The following is a 23434-nucleotide window of genomic DNA, read 5'->3' as shown; positions in this document are numbered from 1 at the left end:
CTCCCTGCAAGACTGAATAATTCAGCTGAGGTGTAGGTATACAGTATATTAAAGGTGAAAGCATGACAGAGAAGACTATCTATTATGTATTGTAGGTGGGTGTTACCTGGATAATGTGAATTTGATGGTGTCTATTAATAATGGATTGGAGACCACACACACAACTCTTCAAACAGTCAATTATGACAATATGTTCATTTATTGTGTTCAAAATCTATAATCTGAAATCGGTTGTAAATAGGGGTCCCCAAAGGTTCACAGAGGATCTCAAATCCCACCTTTCCTCTATTCTTTCTGACTTTTTTTCTGCATAGCAACATAGTACTCAATAGTTTACTTTAATCAGTTTTCTGTGTATTTTAAATAGGCTAACAAATTACATGCATTTTGGCCCATTTATTTTGAGACTGATGAGTAAATTCACTTGACTAATTATTGGAGATGTTTTCATTCCAAATAATAGCATTTGGAATAAGGCTTCGGAAACCTGTTCTTTCAAATGGAAAGATAGCTCTGGGAATAGTGACCTCATGTTCCAGAATGGCCTAATGAACTATTCAAGGAAATAATTTATGAGATTTTTGTTGGTCAGTTATGAGCATCTGTTGGGTGTTTATCGTGATGACTTTCAACAAATGACTTATTCTGTTCATTCTGCACCACACTGAGAGGCGGTTATTTTAATAGGCAATTTACTTCAGCAAATAAATCATTACACTAGAAGGTCATAAGACTTTTTTTGTTCAAACTTGAAACAAACATACAGAAGATAAGGACATAAGGACAATGCTGCCATTTTGACATTACACAACCAGAAAGTGAAAGTCACTCTGTTGTTTAATTTTCAATGAAACAATGTCATACACTGTGACCATCAAGCCTTCAAGGTTACCCATGTTTTATCTTTTTTGGGATAATAATTTGAACAAAAAACAACACATTTCCTCTCAAAATGAGCAGCATATAACATTTATCCACACAAAATAGCTCAGTACTTGACGCTTTGCTTTAAATGGTCAGACCAAATGATCTGAAGCTCATGTGAGAGGTCAGTCAGTTCAAAATACTGAAAGTAGACTACTGCTGAATGGCCACCTTATCTGTTCTTATGCTGTGTTATTTTGTCCCTTTAAATCTTATCTGGACAAATGCCCTTGCTTTAATGGGTGATATATATTCTGTATAACTGTATTACTCACACTGCAGGGAGACATAACCTAACTTGTTATTGTCTCATGCAGATCACCATCTGCTTTCAGATACCAGGACCCGAGGCTCTCCCAAAACACAGAGTAAAGGGGGTGGAGCCATACTTTCATTGGTCAATGATTAACATGATCTTGACAGAGTGGACTTTGTTTTCAGAGATACTCAGGATGTCTTGCTTGTTTTCTTGCCCACGTGTTGACCTCCATCTTGGTTCCCCCCCACCAACCTGAGTCTGTGACTCACGAGTCAGTCACCATCTTCCTTTTGGGTCTCTGTCAGAGCTATGAATGCTGGTTCAGTGTGTAAGTAGCATACAGCCAGTGTTTCCTGGAAAAGCCCCTTCACTATAGCTTTGGGGCCCACTGGAAACACTGAATAACTTTGTGTATAACAGGCAGGGGTTTTGATAAATATATATACAGTACCAGTCAAAAGTTTGGACACACCTACTCATTCAAGGGTTTTTCTTTATTTTTACTATTTTCTACATTGTAGAATAATAGGGAAGACATCAAAAATATGAAATAAGACATATGGAATCAAGTAGTAACCAAAACATATATTTTATATTCTTCAAAGTAGCCACTGTTTGCCTTGATGTCAGCTTTGCACACTCTTGACATTATGTGTAAGCTTTATTTAACTAGTCAAGTCAGTTATGAACAAATTCTTATTTACAATGATGGCCTACCCCGGACAACGCTGGGCCAATTGTGCGCCGCACTATGGGACTCCCAATCATGGCCAGATGTGATGCAGCCTGGATTCGAACCAGGTACTTGCAGTATCTTAGACCACAGCGCCACTCAGGAGCCCAATTATCTCAACCAGCTTCACCTGGAATGCTTTTCTAACTGTCTTGAAGGAGTTCCCACATATGCTGAGCACTTGTTGGCTGCTTTTCCTTCACTCTGCGGTCCAACTCATCCCAAACAATCTCAATTGGGACGAGGTCGGGTGATTGTGGAGGCCAGGTCATCTGATGCAGCACTCCATCACTCTTATTCTTGGTCAAATAGCCCTTACACAGCCTGGAGGTGTGTTGGGTCATTGTCCTGTTGAAAAACAAATGATAGTCCCACTAAGAGCAAAACAGATAGGATGGCGTATTGCTGCAGAATGCTGTGGTAGCCATGCTGGTTAAGTGTGCCTTGAATTCTAAATAAATTACAGACAGTGTAACCACCAAAGCACCCCCACACCATCACAACTCCTCCTCCATGCTTCATGGTGGGAACCACACGTGCGGAGATCATCTGTTCACCTACTCTGCGTCTCACAAAGACACAGCGGTTGGAACAAAAAATCTCACATTTGGACTGATCAGACCAAAGAACAGATTTCCACCGGTCTAACGTCGATTGCTCGTGTTTCTAGGCCCAAGCAAGTCTCTTCTTATTATTGGTGTCCTTCAGTAGTGGTTTCTTTGCAGCAATTTGACCATGATGGCCTGATTCACGCAGTTTCCACTGAACAGCTGATGTTGAGATGTGTCTGTTACTTGAACTCTGTGAAGCATTTATTTGGACTGCAATTTCTGAGGTTGGTAACTGTAATGAACTTATCCTCTGCAGCAGAGGTAACTCTGGATCTTCCTTTCCTGTGGCGGTCCGCTTGATGGTTTTTGCGACTGCACTTGAAGAAACTTTCAAAGTTCTAGACATTTTCCGGATTGAATGACCTTCATGTCTTAAAGTAATGATGGACTGTAATTTTGCTTTTCTTATTTGAGCTGTTCTTGCCATAATTTGTACTTGGTCTTTTACCAAATAGGGCTATCTTCTGTATACCACCCCTACCTTGTCATAACACAACTGATTGGCTCAAACGCATTAAGAAGGAAAGAAATTCCACAAATTAACTTTGGCACACCTGTTAATTTAAATGCATTCCAGGTGACTACCTCATGAAGCTTGTTGAAAATGCCAAGAGTGTGCAAAGCTGTCATCAAGGCAAAGGGTGGCTACTTTGAAGAATCTCAAATATAAAATATATTTTGATTTGTTTAACACTTTTTAGGTTACTACATGATTCCATATGTGTTATTTCATAGTTTTGATGTCTTCACTATTATTCTACAATGTAAAAAATAGTAAAAATAAAGAAAAACCCTTGAATAAGTAGGTGTCCAAACTTTTGACTGGTAGAGTATGTCAATCTACTATAGTAGATTGACTTTGGAAAGTATTCAGACCCCTAGACTTTTTCCACATTATGGAAAATGTGGGAAAAAACATGTTATGTTATGGCCTTATTCTAAAATTGATTAAATCGTTTTTTTCCCTCATCAATCTACACACAATACCCCCAAATGATAAAGAAAAACGTTTTCAGAAATGTTTGCCAATTTATTTATTTTTAATACGGAAATATCACATTTACATAAGTATTCTACCCTTTACTCAGTACTTTGTTGAAGCACCTTTGGCAACGATTACAGCATAGAGTCTTCTTAGGTAAAACGCTACAAGCTTGACACATCTGTATTTGGGGAGTTTCTCACATTCTTCTCTGAAGATCCTGTCAAGCTCTGTCAGGTTGGATGGGGAGCATTGCTGCACAGCTATTTTCAGGTCTCTCCAGAGATGTTCGATCGTGTTCAAGTCCGGGCTCTGGCTGGGCCACTCATGGACATTCAGAGATTTGTCCTGAAGCCACTCCTGCGTTGTCTTGGCTGTGTGCGTTGTCCTGTTGGAAGATAAACCTTCGCCCCAGTCTGAGGTCCTGAGCGCTCTGGAGTAGGTTTTCATCAAGGATCTCTCTGTACTTTGCTCCGTTCATCTTTGCCTCGATCCTGACTAGTCTCCCAGTCCCTGTCGCTGAAAAACAACTCCACAGCATGATGCTGCCACCACCATGCTTCACTGTAGAAATGGTGCCAGGTTTCCTCCAGACATGGCGCTTGGCATTCAGACCAAAGAGTTCAATCTTGGTTTCATCAGACCAGAGAATCGTGTTTCTCATGATCAGAGTCCTTTAGGTGCCTTTTGGCAAACTCCAAGCGGGCTGACGTGCCTTTTACTGAGGAGGGGATTCCGTCTGGCCACTCTACCATAAAGGCCTGATTGGTGGAGTGCTGCAGAGATGCTTGTCCTTCTGGAAGGTTCTCCCATCTGCACAAAGGAACAATAGAGCACTGTCAGAGTGAGCTTTGGGTTCTTGTTCACCTCCCTGACCAAGGCCCTTCTCCCCCGATTGTTCAGTTTGGCCGGGCGGCCAGCTCTAGGAAGAGTCTTGGTGGTTCCAAACTTCTTCCATTTAAGAATGATGGAGGCCACTGTGTTCTTGGGGACCTTCAATGCTGCAGACATTTTTTGGTACCCTTCCCCAGATCTGTACCTTGACACAATCCTGTCTCGGAGCTCTACGGACAATTCCTTCGACCTCAGGCTTGGTTTTTGCTCTGATATGCACTGTCAACTGTGGGACCTTGTATAGACAGGCGTGTGCCATTCCAAATCATGTTCAATCAATTGAATTTACCAAAGGTGGACTCTAATCAAGTTGTAGAAACATCTCAAGGATGATCAATGGTAACAGGATGCACCTGAGCTCAATTTCGAGTGTCATAGCAAAGGGTCTGAATGCTTATGTAAATAAGGTATTTCTGTTTTTTAGATTTAATACATTTGCAAAAATTTATAAAAACCTGTTTTCACTTTGTCATTATGGGGTATTGTGTGTAGATTGCTGATGTTTAAAAAAAATGCAATCCATTTTAGAAAACAGCTGTAACAAAACATTTTGGGGGAAAAGGGGGCACTGTATTTGATGTTTATGTATATTTTGTTTTTTTATTTTGTTGAGAACACTTTTTTTCAGAACACAAATTATTACACTACACAAATAAATATGTTGAGGATTTAAAGAAACTACATCAAACTTTTTAATAAATGTGATATTTTATATTTGCTCAAAATTCTCCATTGGGCTGCCTTGGAGAACAGAGCTACACTGTCACTTTCTATGATCTAGCGCCATCTCCTGTCAATGCAAACGCATTGTCACAAATCCTAACTTTTGCCTGAGTGAAAAGTTCGAGAAGAGAAGTTTATTTTGTGATGTGATGCAAGTCATTCTTATACAGGGGGATTAAATATTCAATATATAAGATGTTGATCATGTTTGAGTAATGAAAATGTCTAAAACCTGTATGAATTCAAAAAATCTGTGGCCTATGCATATTTATTTTGTGTGTCTATGTCCTTAAGTGGCTGTTTACTAAACTCATATGCATCAGGTTTAGTTTCCCAATAATTCACTTTTTGTTACAGTTTATCTTGTTTGAGTTGATGATTGATGATAGCAATAAAGACTGTAGTTGTGCTGAGGCTTGTTGGGTAATTCCCCAGCTTTGTCCAGCTGTGACTCTGCCAAATTCATTGGTGTCTAATCTCTGTCCCTTCCCTATTTCCCAGACAGACCTCAACTCATCTCCCTGTCAGCATTATTGTGATTGGCTGCTCGCTATTCTGACCTCTGACTTCTCCTCAAGGTGGGCAGAGGAGGAGGGCTGGCGGCTGGTTCAGAGTCTAACATGAACAATCAGGTCTGGTCAGAACACCAGCCCTACAGGGCCCAACAATGGGCTGTGGATTTCGCAGTTGAGTGGCAAAAAGGGCCGACTGGTACTAAGAGGAAAGTACTCAGGGAACTGGCCCTGATCCTATCCTCCATCACTCTCTCTCTCTCTCTTTGTCAGACTGGAGTGATCTCGCTGATTGGTCTGTTGGTTTTTTCCTTGTCTGCCCTCCCCAAACTTGGTAGAGAGTGCTAGGTACACGAGAGTTTTGCCCTTGGTGTAGGCTACATGTATGGTACAATTTCTAATCTGTGATTGATTCATTTTTGTAGTCATTTTTACCATATGACGGCAACAAGCTATGACGATGGAGGATTATACAATCGTAACTGGTTATGATTGAATGAATCAGCGCCACAGCAATAGGGTCTTGGCACTTGGATGTACCCTTTGGACATCTAGGAGGGCGTGCGTCTGTGAAGGAATGTACTTTTGTTAATAAGACAGAAAAGGAAAAAAAGAGAAACAAAAAGGTTTGGCCCCTTGGACGCTCTATTAGTGTGGCTGAGTGGTTTCCTGACTCTTGACAAAAGCAACTGTAAAGCAATAAAAAGGCTTCCTCATCTCTTGAGTTCTGCCCCCACTCCAGAGCTGGATGTCTGCTTTTTTGTTTATATATTTTTTTGACAACTGTCACTCAGAACTGGGTCAAACACTCAAAAATGTCTTATCTTCAATGTCAATACAGCTCAGAGTTTACTCTCTGCTCCTTATTGCCGTTCTCTGCAAAGTTTAGGATGAACAATTCATGTACAATTTTTTGGGACAAAAAAACACAGATTTTTTATTTTATTTCCAGAGTTCACTTCCAAAAGTTGTCGCAAAGCCCCATTGTCTGCAAGGTATTGGGTTAAATACCCTACTCAAATGAATATAAATATATATTGTATTAGTATACCAACTCAATCTGCTTGAACATTTAGATAATGTCTATTTATGCTGCATGTCAAAACCGTTCCATTCAACACATTTATTAAATGTCAATTTTCCATTTAAACTCATGTGATGGGATAAAGATCAAGCTGATTTGTAAAAAATAAATAAAATACAAAAATCCTATGTGCTTCCAACTCCCTTTTGGGGCACTAGACTGGATTTACTTGCGTGACGAACAAACCTGAGTGAGACTGATTAAAAATGAAGTACTATAGCAACAACCAAGCCTATAGAAGAACGGGAAGCTGTTTACAAGGGGTGTACCGTTTCTATGGTTGCCGGACAAACCTCCTGCACCAGGTATTAAACTGCCCCTGGAGAGATCCTTAGCCGCTGCCACCGTTATAAAGACCTGTTTTTGAGACGTTGAATTGAACAAGCGCGCATCAGAGCGCCAAAGACATCTTGAGGTATTTTTCATACATTTTCAACAGGTGCAAATCCTCAAGGCTAAAGTGAGATTAATCATTTATCAATTGGCCATTTGGATTGTAAGGTATTTTCTCAGCATTATATCAGATCAAGGTAAGTTTGTCATGTTTTTACATGATTTTTATTTTAAAAATTAAAACATATTATAATGAAGTAGGTTATCATTAAATTGTAGCAAATTATTATTGATATCTTGTCATAAAAATACAAAGTTGTTAATTGTAACTATTGTACGGTTTGGTTGTAAAGCATCTTCATATTTTTTCAAATAATTGAAACACTTACATGAAATAATCTCATCTGATTTGGCACAATTCATTAATTTGTCTAGAGTCAATAGCCTACTCTATTTGATCACGTTTTGAGTCGTTTATCATAAATTCACTCGACATATATGAGTTTATAACAGTGACTTGGTCTCAGCCTTTTTGTGGAGAGTCCGGTTTTATGGCTATAAACTATTATGTGTAGATAGGTAGGCTAGACTGCGCTCCTATCACTTTTCACAAAAGTTCTATGACCTCCAGATAGTCAACATCGGAACGTGTAAGAATAAACATAGCAGGTCTTTCGCACATCATTTCATTAATAACAGTCTTTATTCTGGGATTACAAACCCATGCACTCCTTTTGTTAAGCAGTTTCTAATCAAATATCAACATTTGAAAGATCTCAACTACATGCAGCTATTGTTCCTACAATTTGTTTCCCTACAAGTCACTGAATAGAACGTGCCATTACCACAGAGAGAAACTATTTCAATTTACACCCTGACATGCCTCAAAGGGCTCTGTTTTCAAATAGGGCTATCATTGTCCTTTTCAGCTTTGTTCATGTCGGGTGTATATTTTCTCCTTGTCAGGCTGTTGTCTGGTGGTATAGGGGGGAGCTTTAGCCATCGGAGCGGAGGGAGGACCATGCTGTCTCTAAGCTGTGCAGACCCCTGGCCAGAGGGCTCGGTGGGGCTGGAGGAGGAAGTGGTGACTGCCGCTGCTCAATCTGAGGAGCTGGACCTGGACGACAGCTCAGCTTCAGCAGGCTCCAGCAGCACTGGGGGCTCTGACAACCTGGACGACAGCCTGACCAGCCTGCAGTGGCTGCAGGAGTTCTCTATTCTCAATGCCAATGGGCCTCAACAGGCTCCTCTCTCCACTCACCACCAGCCTCACTTCTTCGGCCATCAGCAGCTGGGCTCCGAGGCTCCCGCTTCCCCTCTGGCTGGTGACCCTGCATCCATAGGCATGCCCCTCACCCCAGGCAAGCCCACAGCAGCAGCCTATTGTAGGATGCAGTCCCTGTCAGCCCTCCCTAGCCTGGTGGCCCATGGTCACTGCCCCGATGAGGTGGACTACAAGACAAACCCTCATATCAAACCCCCTTACTCCTATGCCACACTTATCTGTATGGCCATGCAGGCCAGCAAGAAGACCAAGATCACCCTCTCCTGCATCTACAAGTGGATCACTGACAACTTCTGCTACTTCCGCCATGCTGACCCCACCTGGCAGGTAAATGTTGCTAAAGTCACACACACACACACACACACACACACACACACTTGAAAATGGCTCTAATAGGATGCTTTAGACTAGGTCCTGTGAGAGGCTCTCAGTCACGTTCGTAACTTGACTATGTCTCGAGCAGCCAGATAGTGAGAGACAGAGAGAGAGTGTCCTCTTCAGCATCTGCCACAGAGGGCTCTGTGTGTTTTGGAGTGGGGCCAAGATGCAGCTGGGCACAGAGTTTTTCTTTAACAGGAACGAGTAAGAGCACAGTTCTTTCCAAAGTCTGTATATTGAGTGCTCTGGGCCATCTGCCACACTCTGAACAAGCATTAGCAGCTATGGTTTATGGGAAATAAGGGCTCTCATGGTACAAAGATGGCAGCAAATACTCCCGTAATTTACAAAGATTGTAGCAAATACTGCCTTGGACTTCCCCTTACTTGGCAGTAGGCATCTTGCTTCAGAAGACTAACATCCCCCCACAACACACATTTTAGTGTGTGTGTGTTTTTAAACCCATTACATTATTTTTCAGAAATAGCACCCAGGTTTTCTGCTTGAGCAACGAGAGGCAATGGGGGAGTATGGGGAGGGGCAGTATGGCATCAAAAGTGCAGATTCCCCATCAAAGGGAAGAAATTCTCTGGAAAAAGTTTAATTTGCTGGATAAATGATTAATTAAGTCGTTAGCCATACTCCCCAGTTCCAGAAGTTATACTAATTTCCTGAGCATTCTGTTATTGTAAGCCAGTGCATGGGGCAGATAATATTTAACAAAGGTCAGCAGGTCACTCGTCTATTTAGACTAGTTGGGGGGAGGGGGGGGGGGGGGGGGCAGTGTTGAGCTCCTGGTAAGGCTGAATGCAAGGGTACACAAGCTAATATATTTGATGGAACAGGACTGAATGTGTACTGCCATGTCAATCCTGTCCCCCTCATGCGCCATTTCAGAACTCCATCCGGCACAACCTGTCTCTGAACAAGTGTTTCATCAAGGTTCCACGGCAGAAGGACGAGCCAGGGAAGGGGGGCTTCTGGAAGATCGATCCCCAGTACGCAGAGCGCCTCCTCAACGGGGCCTACAAGAAGAGGCGGATGCCCCCTGTCCAGATCAATCCTGCCCTGCAGAACAGGCTTAGGGCCAACCCCCAGCCACTTCCCAGGGGCCTCTGTAACCCCACAGGCAGCCAGAGTGAGCTATGTTTCAATCCAGAGGCTCAGCAGCTCCTCAGAGAGTTTGAAGAGGCCACTGGAGCCGACCAGAACTGGGACCCCTGTCTGGCCGAAGGCACCATGCTGGGGGCATGGCCCATGAGAAAGGGAGGCCCTGGACACAAGAGGAAACACCCACTGGGCTCCAGGACTGCCGTGGTCAAAGTCCCCCGGCGCTCCAGCTCTCCTTTACTGTCTGTGGAGGAGTATAGGGAACTGGGCTCCCTAAAAGGGAACTTTGACTGGGACGCCCTCCTGGATTCTGCGCTGAGCGGGGAGTTGAGTCTGGACGGAGGGGGTCCACTGAGCCCCATCCCACAGGAGGAGGACCTGATGGTGCGGGGCACCCACATCTGCCCCCTGGAGGCCCCCGCGGGGACAGCAGATAGCAGCCACATGCTGGCGGAGACCAAGAGGAGCAGCGGAGCAGACTTTGAGGAGACGTTCCTGGCCACAGCATTCCTGCAGAGCCCGTGGCCAGAGGAAGAGGAGCAGGGATCTACCAACTTCCTGTGCAGCTCCACAGTCAACCTGGAGCAGCTCTTTGACCTGGGAGATTCCCTCGGAGGGGACCTCAGCAGTAAGATAGAGTATCTTCTCTAAAGACATGTTCTCCAATTCTTTGGCCTCCAAGACTCTTTGACTATACTGTGATGATGACACTACTAGATTATTGTTTAAAAAGAGAGGCACCGCATGAACTAAATGGACCTTTTACACATACATGTTTTTAAGATTTCTAGATTATGTTTTTTGAAATTGGTACAATAATGGATGACATCATTAATGCCTACAGAGCAAAAATGCCACAATGAACTGCAGTATTCCAAACGATTACTGGACAAAATCTATATCAAACCTACTGTTGGGACCATGACATTGGATAATAGACATTATCAATAAGACTTCGCTCACAAAGAGAAACAAAATATTCCTGTCTGAGGACAGGAAAACCACCAATATGTCTTTGTTTACATTCTGAATATATATGTGGTATTGAATGGATTGCAGGTTGACATGGATAGAGGAATTGTCATCCAGGCACAAGGCGAGCAACAGAACATTGGAATCGACATTTTAGAAATGTACATTTATTTAGCATTAGATGAAATTACAAAGTAAGACTTTAAAGTGACTGTACTCTGAAAGTTATGGACAGTTTTGAGATGCAAGGCTAATAGCTAATGATGAGATGAGGTGTGGACAGTGATGCAACGTTTTAGCTGCTTAAGAAAAGGTGGTTTAGCATGCTGAATATTTCATAAAGGTTTAGATGAATCCACCTCACAGGGAATACTAATATTTGTTGTGAAGATCTCTTATTATTGTTTAGGAATTAAAATGATCACAATGCTGATGCATACTAAAATCCCAGAGAAGGTTATGGAATGTATGCATCAGACTTCAGGAATTTCGGTCCTGTACTGAATTTTCCACTGAAATGCTGAATGATCTGACTTTTAACGATCTGTGGATGCATTTGGATGAAATTCTGAAACTAGTATCTATTTAATATTAATATACAATATCTGTAACTGAAGTGAAAGGAATACTATGATGATCAATTAAGAGATATTTGCCAAATTACTACTAATTAGAAGAGTTTTTAGACTTAAAATAGTTGTGTGTGGGGTTTTCTATAATGACTACTTTCTGAATGCATTCTTTGAATAATGAGCTTTTCACTTTAACTAGATGTATGCAGAACAATTTTAAATTTTTAATGTATGCAGAACAATTTGTTTTTAAGCAAGCTTAGGATTGTCATATTATCAGCAGAGTGTACATTTATATTTAAGAATCATTAATTCAACAAATTTCAGTGAGTTAACCAGTTACAGAGAGCAGTAGAGGACCGATCTGGATGTCGTAAAGACAAGTTAATTCCAATGCAGAATAGCTCAAGGCAAGCTTCTCCTTTGCAAAGGTTTCAGTGGCTTGTCAATGAATACCCGACCTTCAGGTTAGATGTGCAAAGAACAACACTTGGGACCGGAAGACCGGCAGTGTTAGAGGCTGGGTTTTTACCAAGGAAAGCTGATGGAGGCCTATTGGTCAACAGAAGGACACAATGCAAAAATGATGACATAAACAAGCAGGAATTACATGAACAAATGATGAGTTATGAGATACTCTCTTGTTTTGTCTACCTTTACCTGCAATTACTTTGTCTTTCCTCTGGTCTTACTAAACCAAATCACACAGTTTCAAGACATGAGTGAATCTTAAAGGTCGACTTATGGCACAAAAAACGGTCAATTTTCAAACAGAAATGGGGTGTACCTTTGGTGGTTCGTCGAAGTGTCATTCTGGTCATGCATGCTGCGACCGACGTAGACAGTTTGTTAGCTAAAATAGCCACTTTAATTAACTAGCCAGTGACTCCTCCAGTGTGTTGACGTCATTTCACAGGAGTTGTGTTTGGAAAGAAGCTGTAGAGATCGGTAAGAAATGGCCCTTCTGTAGCCAAATATCTTATTCATAAATTGTGGTTGTGTTTTTAAGCATTAAATGACCTAGTATGATGGTGCATTGATCAGTTATACAGTTTAAAGCCGCTATTTTTGTGTTTTTGCCCAAAGTCGACCTTTAACATGTATATTAAAATGTGCTAATATTCGTTATCTTGCAGAATAACTACTCCTGGTTTATTAGTGTTGAAATCCACCATGAAGTGTGAAAGTGCAATCAATGTACAGTGAGTGATACTTGGTCTATTTTACATTACATTGAAGGGTAGTAATGCAGTTTACTTAGTCAGACCCAGTTCATGGTTTATTGTGTGGTACGGTATGGATACATTCTGATGGAAGGAAACTCCTCCTTTAAAAGTGAATTAACTACTACGATATTTTGTCAGTTGTGTATTAGCTGTTTCAAAACACTTGTCATCCAAGTTGACCCTATTGGCATCATACCTCAAGATTTTTATTTTATGGAGATATGCATTCATGTGTGCATTCATACTCTGTTTATTTTTTTGTTTTTCCTTGACAATAAAAAACCCTTCAAACTTGAATGAGTTTACATGAATTTTTGTACATCTGGGTGCGGTGCTTTTGAAGATTTCTATCTGTCTTTCCGTCTTTTTCTCTCTGTCTTTATTTTGTGTCTGTACATTCCTAATTCCATCCCATTATTGTGTGTTCTGTGTGTGTGTGTTGGTGTGATTTACGCTTGCCTTTTCCAGCTCATCTCTTCGGGGGTGACTGTGCTCAGGCAGTGGATTGGGGTCTTTCTCTGGCTTTTGTCTGTGCTCAGTCAGACACTTGTCCCCCCCAGGGCTCTGCTCTGTGCTCCTCTCACTGGGTCAGTGTGGGGTCTAACAGGAACAAGTGTCCCACGCCTCCATATATCACTATCCTGTCTGTTCTGGACCACACCGTCTCTCTCTACTTCCGAGGATTAGCTAAGTAACACGTTCAGGGAACTATATGAATATTTCCCTGTGGCGTTTTCAAATGAAGCCCGGTGTATAGCTAGCGTGTCATGGTGTCAAAGACTGGGACTGTCTTTACCACACAAATGCCTCATGAGGTAATCAGGAAAAAGTTGGAGCACACAGGTGAGAAATCCTATACCTCTGTATGGTGGACTGGACACCCAACCCTCCACGGGAAGGGTACGGTTCTCCATCTCTATCCGTGGAGCGCTCTGCTTGGGAAAGGAGAGCTGACAGTCTGAGCCTTCTCCCCCAGCCCAGCTCCACAGAGGTCCCCTGGACAGCAGTTATTACATGGTACAGTTGTCTGTCCAGGTGGAGTGCAGGGTTTATAATTATAATGTGGCAGGCTGGTTAGATGAGAGGCTGTTGGTAACATGATGCAGCCATTCTTCCCCAACCCTGCTGATGGCTGCAGGTAAGGAGAGCTCCCTGGTGAAACGCTAACCCTCCCCGGCACTCGCTCGCTTGTCCCAACCCAGGAACGCTCCAAACTGAAAGTGCAAAAAGGCAACAACAGGAAAATGTGAATACCCAGTTATACATTACACTGTCAAGGGACAGCAAAGTCAGACGTATCTTAGAGGTGTAAAGAGATACATGTGCAAAGCTTCCATTTGTTTTATGTGATAAGCAAAAATGTAGTGAAAAACAAGTAGGAAAAGGAGAAGATCTTTTTTTGAAATTAAAAAGAAACATCCAGCTAGTTTAACAAGAGGACCTGACCCAGGAGGCCACAAACTGAAGAACATATCAGCCACTAGAACAAGGGCACCAGGGTGTTGCCTTCACAATGTATTTCTCCCCGTTGCCCCCACAACTCCATTGGTATTCAACCAGGCTGTGTACTGCAAAGGAGGGAGTGAGCCGCTGATGGCTTGGGCAGCTCTACTCGTGAGTTCAGCTTATCCATCGGCTCCAGAAAAGAGGGAAAAAGTGTTAAGCAGAGAGGGGGAATACATCTTTTTTATCACACGGCCAATGAAAGGCTGGTCTCCTGGGTAACTGCTGGTGCCATTGTTATGTAGACTGGAGGGAGAATGGGAGAGTGTATGTTACTGGTCCCGGCAAGGCTCATGGAGGGGTTGATTAGGGTTGCGGACGGATGGCGTGGAAAGAGAGGGAGGTGGACAGCCCGCTCAGATTTATTATAGTGGCGGTGTAAGTCTTTGTAAAAGTGCACTTACCTTACTAAAGTGAACCTCTACACACACCCCCCTTCTTGGTGGGGAGGAGGTGGATTCACAGGGTCTGCCTTAAAACACTGCACTGTCTTGTTCGTTTTCCCCCTTTAATACCCTGCCAGGGTATACTATGTATTGGAATAAGCCTCTTATGTTGTTCAGTCAAGTGAATGTCCTAGATAGTGCTCTGAAGGGCCAATCATATGGGTAAAATAGATGCACTGTGCCATACACAGCCCTGACAAGATAAGTGGATCACTACAGATCACTTTGCTATTTACCGTATGTTGCTTGTTTTTCATCTCTGTTCAGTGGGTGTGTGGAGGCGGAAGTAAAAATGTGCCTTATCACATTTTCACTATGGTGCCTGAAAAATCAACAAGGTTACCACACACCATAAAACACATCAGAAAAGCCCTTAAGTTTTATGGTGTGCTTTTGTGTTGATTTTACTATGCTCTGAAACAACCTCTAGAAACACATGTTTCAGTACAGGTTCACTGCTGTGAAATGATACAAAATACTGGTAAAAGAGGAATATGTCAAAGGTCAAATAGAATCAAAGTCAATATTAGGCTGATGCCATATGTGTTTGATATGTTGAGGTCAGGCGAACGCTGTGGACCATTGTGAAAGGGATGTGTGGTGGTGAGTGTATATTTGGTGTGACAGTGTGTGTTTGTGTTCTCTTCTGCTGCAGCAGTGTGGGTCAATGTCTCTTTGTCAGTGAGACACAGGCAGAGGGGTAATCTGACATCCATCAGCGGCTTAGTGAGCAATACACACAGTGTGTAACCACAGGGAAACAATACCCAGGGAAACAGTGGGAGGGCCCAGCATTCATTACACAAGGCTGGGGAAGATATTTTGTAGGTGTTGAAGAAGACAGAGACAGCAAATGATTGCAGTGACAAGGACATTTCTGGGGTTTTGCAGTAAACTTGAACTTTTTCCCCTATTGCTGAGAGAGGATGTTCCTAAGGGAGTTATCTTTCATAGAGGTTACTAAAAGAGGTTACTAAAACGAGACAGTCAGTTTAAGGGTGCCACGTTTTGCTGTTAGGAAGAGGGAACCAGTCGGATGTACTAAAATGAAGGTGGCTCAAAGTGTATTTGTATTTATTATGGATCCTCATTAGCTGTTGCCATGGCAGCAGCTACTCTTCCTGGGGTCCAGCAAAATTAAGGCAGTTATATATAATTTTCAAAACATTACATTACATTTCACAAAAGATTTCACAACATATTAAGTGTGTGCCCTCAGGCCACTACTCTACTACCACATACAGTGGGGAGAACAAGAATTTGATACACTGACGATTTTGCAGGTTTTCCTAGCATATAGAGGTCTGTAATTTTTATCATAGGTACACTTCAACTGTGAGAGACGGAATCTAAAACAAAAATCCAGAAAATCACATTGTATGATTTTTAAGTAATTAATTTGCATTTTATTGCATGACATAAGTATTTGATCACCTACCAACCAGTAAGAATTCCGGCTCTCACAGACCTGTTAGTTTTTCTTTAAGAAGCCCTCCTGTTCTCCACTCATTACCTGTATTAACTGCACCTGTTTGAACTCGTTACCTGTATAAAAGACACCTGTCCACACACTCAATCAAACAGACTCCAACCTCTCCACAATGGCCAAGACCAGAGAGCTGTGTAAGGACATCAGGGATAAAATTGTAGACCTGCACAAGGCTGGGATGGGCTACAGGACAATAGGCAAGCAGCTTGGTGAGAAGGCAACAACAGTTGGCGCAATTATTAGAAAATGGAAGAAGTTCAAGATGAGTCAATTACCCTCGGTCTGGGGCTCCATCCAAGATCTCACCTCGTGGGGCATCAATGATCATGAGGAAGGTGAGGGATCAGCCCAGAACTACACGGCAGGACCTGGTCAATGACCTGAAGAGAGCTGGGACCACAGTCTCAAAGAAAACCATTAGTAACACACTACGCCGTCATGGATTAAAATCCTGCAGCGCACGCAAGGTCCCCCTGCTCAAGCCAGCGCATGTCCAGGCCCATCTGAAGTTTGCCAATGACCATCTGGATGATCCAGAGGAGGAATGGGAGAAGGTCATGTGGTCTGATGAGACAAAAATAGAGCTTTTTGGTCTAAACTCCACTCGCCGTGTTTGGAGGAAGAAGAAGGATGAGTACAACCCCAAGAACACCATCCCAACCGTGAAGCATGGAGGTGGAAACATCATTCTTTGGGGATGCTTTTCTGCAAAGGGGACAGGACGACTGCACCGTATTGAGGGGAGGATGGATGGGGCCATGTATTGCGAGATCTTGGCCAACAACCTCCTTCCCTCAGTAAGAGCATTGAAGATGGGTCGTGGCTGGGTCTTCCAGCATGACAACGACCCGAAACACACAGCCAGGGCAACTAAGGAGTGGCTCCGTAAGAAGCATCTCAAGGTCCTGGAGTGGCCTAGCCAGTCTCCAGACCTGAACCCAATAGAAAATCTTTGGAGGGAGCTGAAAGTCCGTATTGCCCAGCGATAGTACCAAATATGTACAAAATATTAAGTTCTGCTTTTCTGATGTATCAAATACTTATGTCATGCAATACAATGAAAATTAATTACTTAAAAATCATATAATGTGATTTTCTGGATTTTTGATTTTTAGATTCCGTCTCTCACAGTTGAAGTGTACCTATGATAAAAATTACAGACCTCTACATGCTTTGTAAGTAGGAAAACCTGCAAAATCGGCAGTGTATCAAATACTTCTTCTCCCCACTGTATCTACAACACAAAATCCATGTGTATGTGTGTGTACAGTGCGTATGTTATCATGTGGGTGTGTATGCATGTGTCTGTGCCTGTGTGTGTGTTTCTTCACAGTCCCCACTGTTCCATACGGTGTATTTTTATCCGTTTTTTCAATCGGATTTTACTGCTTGCATGAGTTACTTGATGTGGAATAGAGTTCCATGTAGTCATGGCTCTATGTAGTACCGGGACAGACCTCTTCCCATCTTAGCTACTGTTACATCAATATGTTTTGACCACGACAGTTTACAATCCAGGATTACTGCAAGCAGTTTAGTCTCCTCAACTTCCACATTATTCATTACAATATTTAGTTGAGATTTAGGGTTTAGGGAATGATGTCCCAAATACAATGCTTTACATTTTTGAAATGTTTAGGACTAGCTTATTTCTTGACACCCATTCTGAAACTGACTGCAGCTCTTTGTTAAGTGTTGCAGTGATTTCACTTACTGTGGTAGCCTACGTGTATAGTGTTGAGTCATCAGCATACATAGACACACAGGCTTTACACAGAGCCAGTGGCAGGTCATTAGTAAAGATTGAAAAAAGAAAGGGGCCTAGACAGCTGCCCTGGGGAATGCCTGACTCTACCTGGATTATGTTGGAAAGGCTTTCATTAAAGAACACCCTCTGTGTTCTGTTAGACAGGTAACTCTCGATCCACAATATAGTAGGGGATGTAAAGCCATAACACATACGTTTTCCAGCAGAATATTATGATTGATAATGTCTAAAGCTGCACTGAAGCCTAACAAAACAGCTCCCACAACTTTTTTTTTTACTAGAGAGACCTAAGACAACAACATAGCAAGGCAGAAACACATGACAACACAGCATAGTAGCAGCACAACATGACCACAACATGGTAGCCGCACATAACATGGTACATTAGCTAAGTCATTTGTGTAAGTTCCGTACATGTTGAATGCCCTTCTCAATAAGTGTGGTGAAAATCTGTTGTTAATTTGTTTACTGTGAAATAGCATTGTATCTGGTTAAACACCATTTTCCCCAAAAGTTTACTAAGGGTTGGTAACAGGCTGATTGGTTGGCTGATGATTTTTGCTTCCCTCCAGGCCTAAGGGCACACACTTTCCTGTAGGCTTAGATTGAAGTGATGGCAAATAGGTGTGGCAATATCGTTCGCTATCATCCTCAGTAATTTTCCATCCAAGTTGTCAGACCCAGGTGGCTTGTCATTGTTGATAGACAACAATATTTTTTTCACCTCTTCCACACTCACTTTACGGAATTCAAAATTACACATGTCTTTCATAATTTGGTCAGTAATGCATGGATGTGTAGGTTCAGAATTTGTTGTTGCCATGTCATGCCTAAGTTTGCTAATCTTTCCAATGAAAAATCATTAAGGTAGTTTGCAATATCAGTGGGTTTTGTGATGAATGAGCCATCTGATTTAATGAATGATGGAGCAGTTTGCCTTTTTGCCCAAAATGTCATTTAAGGTGCTCCAAAGCTTTTTACTATCATTCTTTATATAATTTATCTTTGTTTCATAGTACAGTTTCTTCTTCTTTGGTTCAGTTTAGGTCACATGATTTCTCAATTTACAGTACGTTTGCCAATCGGCTGTGCAGCCAGACTTATTTGCCATTCCTTTTGCCTCAACCCTCTCAACCATAAAATGTTTCAATTCCTCATCAATCCACAGGGATTTAACAGTTTTTACAGTCATACTTATTAGTAACTGGGTGGATGCTTATTAGTAACTGGAATAAGCAATTTCATAAATGTGTCAAGTGCAGCACCTAGTTGCTCCTCATTACACACCACATTTTCAACATTGGAATAACTATAAAACTTATTGTATGACCTCTTATACACTATATTAGGCCCAGCATTTGGAACTTTGTTTTTCCTAGATACTGTATGGCTACTATGAAGTGTATAAATGAATAATGTTAATAAACAAATGAAATTGCAATTAAAGTTGTGCATTAGGGTTAGCTGTACTAATCATTTTATAAATTAACACCTGTCAAGAAGTGTTCCCTACTCAGACATAAGTGTTATGTGTCATGGTTCCTGTGTTTCCTAATTAGCATGTATGTTACGCTGTCCAGGTAACAGCTAGCAAGGTGAGTCACTCCAGAGAGAGAACAATAGTCCCAGAGATCTAGTCCCTCTGAAGCCGCTTAAAGCAGAATCAGTCTCAATTTACACCTCTGTGTTCAACATCTCACATCATCGTTGTTCCCCCTTAACAAGGAAGAAATGCATCTGATCATATGACACGATGTGGCAAAAAATATACAGTGTAATGTTGGAGGAATTAATGAATTGGTTGTAGCAGTGGAAGCTAAAGTGTGGGCACTCTATGGATTTCCCAGCAGGCCTTGGTGATAAACTAAGGCTTGCTAAACTAAAGCACCCTGTCGGCCCTGAGCAGGTGACGCAGGGAGACGGCGAAGCCATTGTGGAGACAGACAATACAACAGCAGCGATGCACACCGTGGCCACATACCTCTGGAGGAAGTGACCAGGTCAACTGACACCTGATCATGCCGTACCCTAGAGAGCTCCTCAGACTGTCCCTCCCTTGGGGGGTGGAGGGGAGGGACATTTACTGAGAGGAACAAAAAACAAACATAAACAAGGACCATGGCAGCTGGGGGCAGGCTGAGCCGTATGCGTTCCTGGCAGCCGTGGCCGACCTTGGCCGGGCAAGCCCAGACCTGCCTCTCAATGCTGGGTGGGAGAGGCACCAAGCCGCTTGCAGGACTTGGCCTGACTCAATGAGAAAAGAAAATAACACTCTGGGCAAACAAGAGCATAGTAAGCTCTTTCCACCTCACCCTGTTTTTTATTGATTCTTTTATTTATTTATTTCTCAACACTCATCGGATTCCAGCAAACGGCTTGGCTACTGCCCCCCTTTGCTTTTTACTACAGAGGATACTTTCTTTTTCTCTTATTCTACTCTTACTCACTCCTTTCCAGACTTTAATTTGATTTCTTTATTTCTTTGTTTTTCACAGTGGAGATGAGGCTTTGAAACGTTGCTGTTTTACATATCTTAGGGGCTCCCCTCAATAGGTGAGCTGCCGTGGCGACAAAAGCCATAAAAGCCCCCCAGGCCTGGTCGAAGCGTAGGACCCCCTCACTGCTTGGCTCAGCCAGAGCTTTCTCTCAGCACCCCTCCACGGCTCTGTCCCTCCATTCATTGGTGTTGCCTCTCACCCCCAGCAAAGAGCACGGCGGTTTGCATCGGGCGCATCCACTAAATGATTTGATCGGAGGAGACGTGGGATGGAGTGAAACAGAGACCTCCCTGGTCATTTCCCACACCACATTACAGGCCCCACTGTGAATGTCTGGGTCTTCCTCTCCCTTTTCATCTGTCTCTCTCTCTCTCCCTTCCATCTGTTTCTCACTTTGTACCTCTCCGTTTTCCTCTCTCCCCGTTCTCCTCTCTCTGTCTAGGGGTGAAGGTAGATGTAATTTCTTACCGAAATACATCAAAGGGCTCCTTTACTAGGCTACCCGCGCACATTCACCCACTCGCAACATATGTCCAGCCACCAAACAGTTGTGAATGGAAAGAGACATCTGTTCCACAAAACACCACAAAGTGTAATGACATTTTGGCGATTGTCATTAGGCCAGAATTTATGCATCCACTGCTGTCCTTGCATGTTTCAGTGTCGGCCATTCATCTCTGCCTTGGCAAAATGTCAATATTCTTGTCGAACAACATCGCATTTTTGAGCATAGGCCATACCACCCGTTTTGAAGTCCATTCGCTCATTTTTCATGCCTCTGACATGTGGTAGCCTAATGATAAATCATGGTGTAATAGCTTAGTTTTCTTGACATTTTGTTTTAATTATTGTGATAGGGTCATGTATTTTGCCGGGACGCAGTACCGGACTGTACCGCCTTACTTTCAACCGTCTTCCTCGCCCTCTCTATCTCCCACCCTCACTCTCTCTCTTCTCATCTCTGCCATCACTCATTTGCAGTGTGGGGTGTTAATGAGACTAGGTTGATTTGTGTGTGATGATGGGAATGCTTTAGTACCTTACCGGTCAGAGCTTGTCAGGATTTCACATTCTTTTTGTGCAGAATTATAGGATGTGTGTGTACTGTTCAAAACAGAGTCAGAGGATACAAAATGAAGCATAACATAGGCCTACGTTTACTTTTAACTGCTGGCTTTAAGGTCATTAGTCAGTTGACAAATGGTGGTTGGCTTGATGTGTCAGCTGTGTAAAGGAGTTGATCAAACATTCAAACTGTGTGTGTTTGCGTGTGTCAGAATGCCGTTGCTACACCTGACTGGCTGCGGTAGATCGGATCTGGCCAGCCACCTCTTGCTGCTGTCTTTACAGCTTGGCCATGGGAGGGGCCAGGGTGTTTGCGTCGGTGATCTTTAGCCTCCTGTCAGGGATCAGACAAACACTTATTAACTGAGAGGAATGCAAACAAGCGAGAGCTAGAACACAGGACAAGACAGGGATGGAGGAGTAGGAGGGGTGCCCCCATCTTGTAAACTCCCCACATATCTGGATTCATCCAGAACATTCTAGAACAATGGAGTTCCACTGGGGGAGTAGGTCCTAGAACACTGTGACCTTTTATATGTTGCAGAATACAACATATTACACAGCATGTTGTGCTTACATAGTTTTAGTAAGTTGCATTTGTACTCTTTTCTGTTACTCAGGTTAAAAGCATCTAATAATTGAATCCATGTTTCATGTTATCACCTAACACAACTTAATTTATAAGGCCACGAAGGTACTGTTCTCTTGTTGCAAGGTACCCTGTAGACTGTTGTGAGAGGTGTGAGGGATTATTGCCACCTGTTTTTTCTCTACATCCCTATAGTCACCATGTTATAACTTGTGAAAGTGGCTTGGGACTAGAGCAGGGAGGAAGGGCCATGGGTCATCCCCTTGTCACACTGAGAGGGTGCCAATGCTAGTACACTGAAACTGAAGACAAATGACAACAGATTTAACAGATTAGTGCCAGAGGACCCACAGCACTTGGATGAGACTGAGCGTGATGCTGAGGATGTGAGGTGTTAGACCCTCTCTGTGGTGTGCCATTGTTTGCTAATGGTTTAGAGCTAGGCAGTCAGTTTTACCACTGCCCTCAAGATCTGTTTGCAAACAATCCTGATTGCTGGATATGTGTAGCCTATAAACAGACATCCTGAACTTTTCTTTAGTTTGAATGTGAACGTATGTTTTGGTGGACGGTAGTGGGGTTGGTACATTTGGTTTAGTATTTCATTGCAGGGGGCTGGATTATTTCCTACATTCTACTTGTTACATCTCCACAATTTTATTTGACTGGTAACTCAAGTACATGAAATGTAAAAGGCCCAATGTACCATACCATAGTAAATACTGGATGCTGACTTTGTGTAAATTCCTCTGTCTGTATTTTGTCGTCACATTTGTCTATTGCTGGCAGCACCACATCAATAAGTCAAATTCCTGGTATGTTTAAATGGACTTGGTGAATAGAAGCGATTCTGATCCTAAAGAATTGTAGTCTTCAATCTAAAATTCTACTTCTCTACACTGAGCGCTATAACTTTGCAAGCAATAAGGATGACCTTTTAGTGTGACCTCTGGCAGTCAGCCCCTCAGTGTTACAGTTACTCGGGTCCTTAGGGCGTGTTTTGCAAGTCAACAATCCACACAAAGCAGGAATACCCTGCTCTGGCCGATTGAGAATGCAAAGGCCCAATTCAGTGTGTTAAACAGCAGATTAAAGAGTCAGGCCAACTGAAAGGCCACAGCGCAACCCCAGACCCAGGAGTTAAGGACCCATGAATAACATGTGGAGACTCACACACAAAGGTACTGTGTCACTCACAGCAGAGATGGGAATGTTGACGTCATGTCTCGCACAGGAATACGTCAAGGTGTAAAACTTGCTAAGCCACTGTTGACTAAAACCTTTTATTACATGTTTGAAATACTGTGCGTATGTCCACAAATATCTATACATGCAGCTCATTGTTGAGGATTTTTTATTTTACTCCAGACGTGATAGCAGCATTACGGAGCTTTAATAATCTGATACATATTGTTATATCAGAAGTCTTTCCGCATGGGTGGTCTAGTTAGGCTAGAAGACACAGCATTGTCAGCTCT

General features: G+C 42.6%; 1 protein-coding gene across 1 annotated transcript; it reads left to right on the top strand.

Annotated features, from left to right (window-relative positions):
• The first annotated feature begins 6008 nt into the window (after positions 1 to 6008).
• On the top strand, positions 6009 to 12895 carry LOC129825392 (forkhead box protein J1-A-like). Its single transcript, XM_055885476.1, has 3 exons — positions 6009 to 7252; positions 8022 to 8667; positions 9616 to 12895. The coding sequence occupies exons 2-3, from the start codon at positions 8077 to 8079 to the stop codon at positions 10477 to 10479; spliced, it is 1455 nt and encodes a 484-aa protein (XP_055741451.1). The 5' UTR covers positions 6009 to 7252; positions 8022 to 8076; the 3' UTR covers positions 10480 to 12895.
• Positions 12896 to 23434: the final 10539 nt, after the last annotated feature.

Source organism: Salvelinus fontinalis, chromosome 2 (genome assembly GCF_029448725.1).
Source record: "Salvelinus fontinalis isolate EN_2023a chromosome 2, ASM2944872v1, whole genome shotgun sequence".
Taxonomy (NCBI): Eukaryota; Metazoa; Chordata; class Actinopteri; order Salmoniformes; family Salmonidae; genus Salvelinus; species Salvelinus fontinalis.
This window is presented reverse-complemented; position numbering and strand designations above follow the sequence as displayed.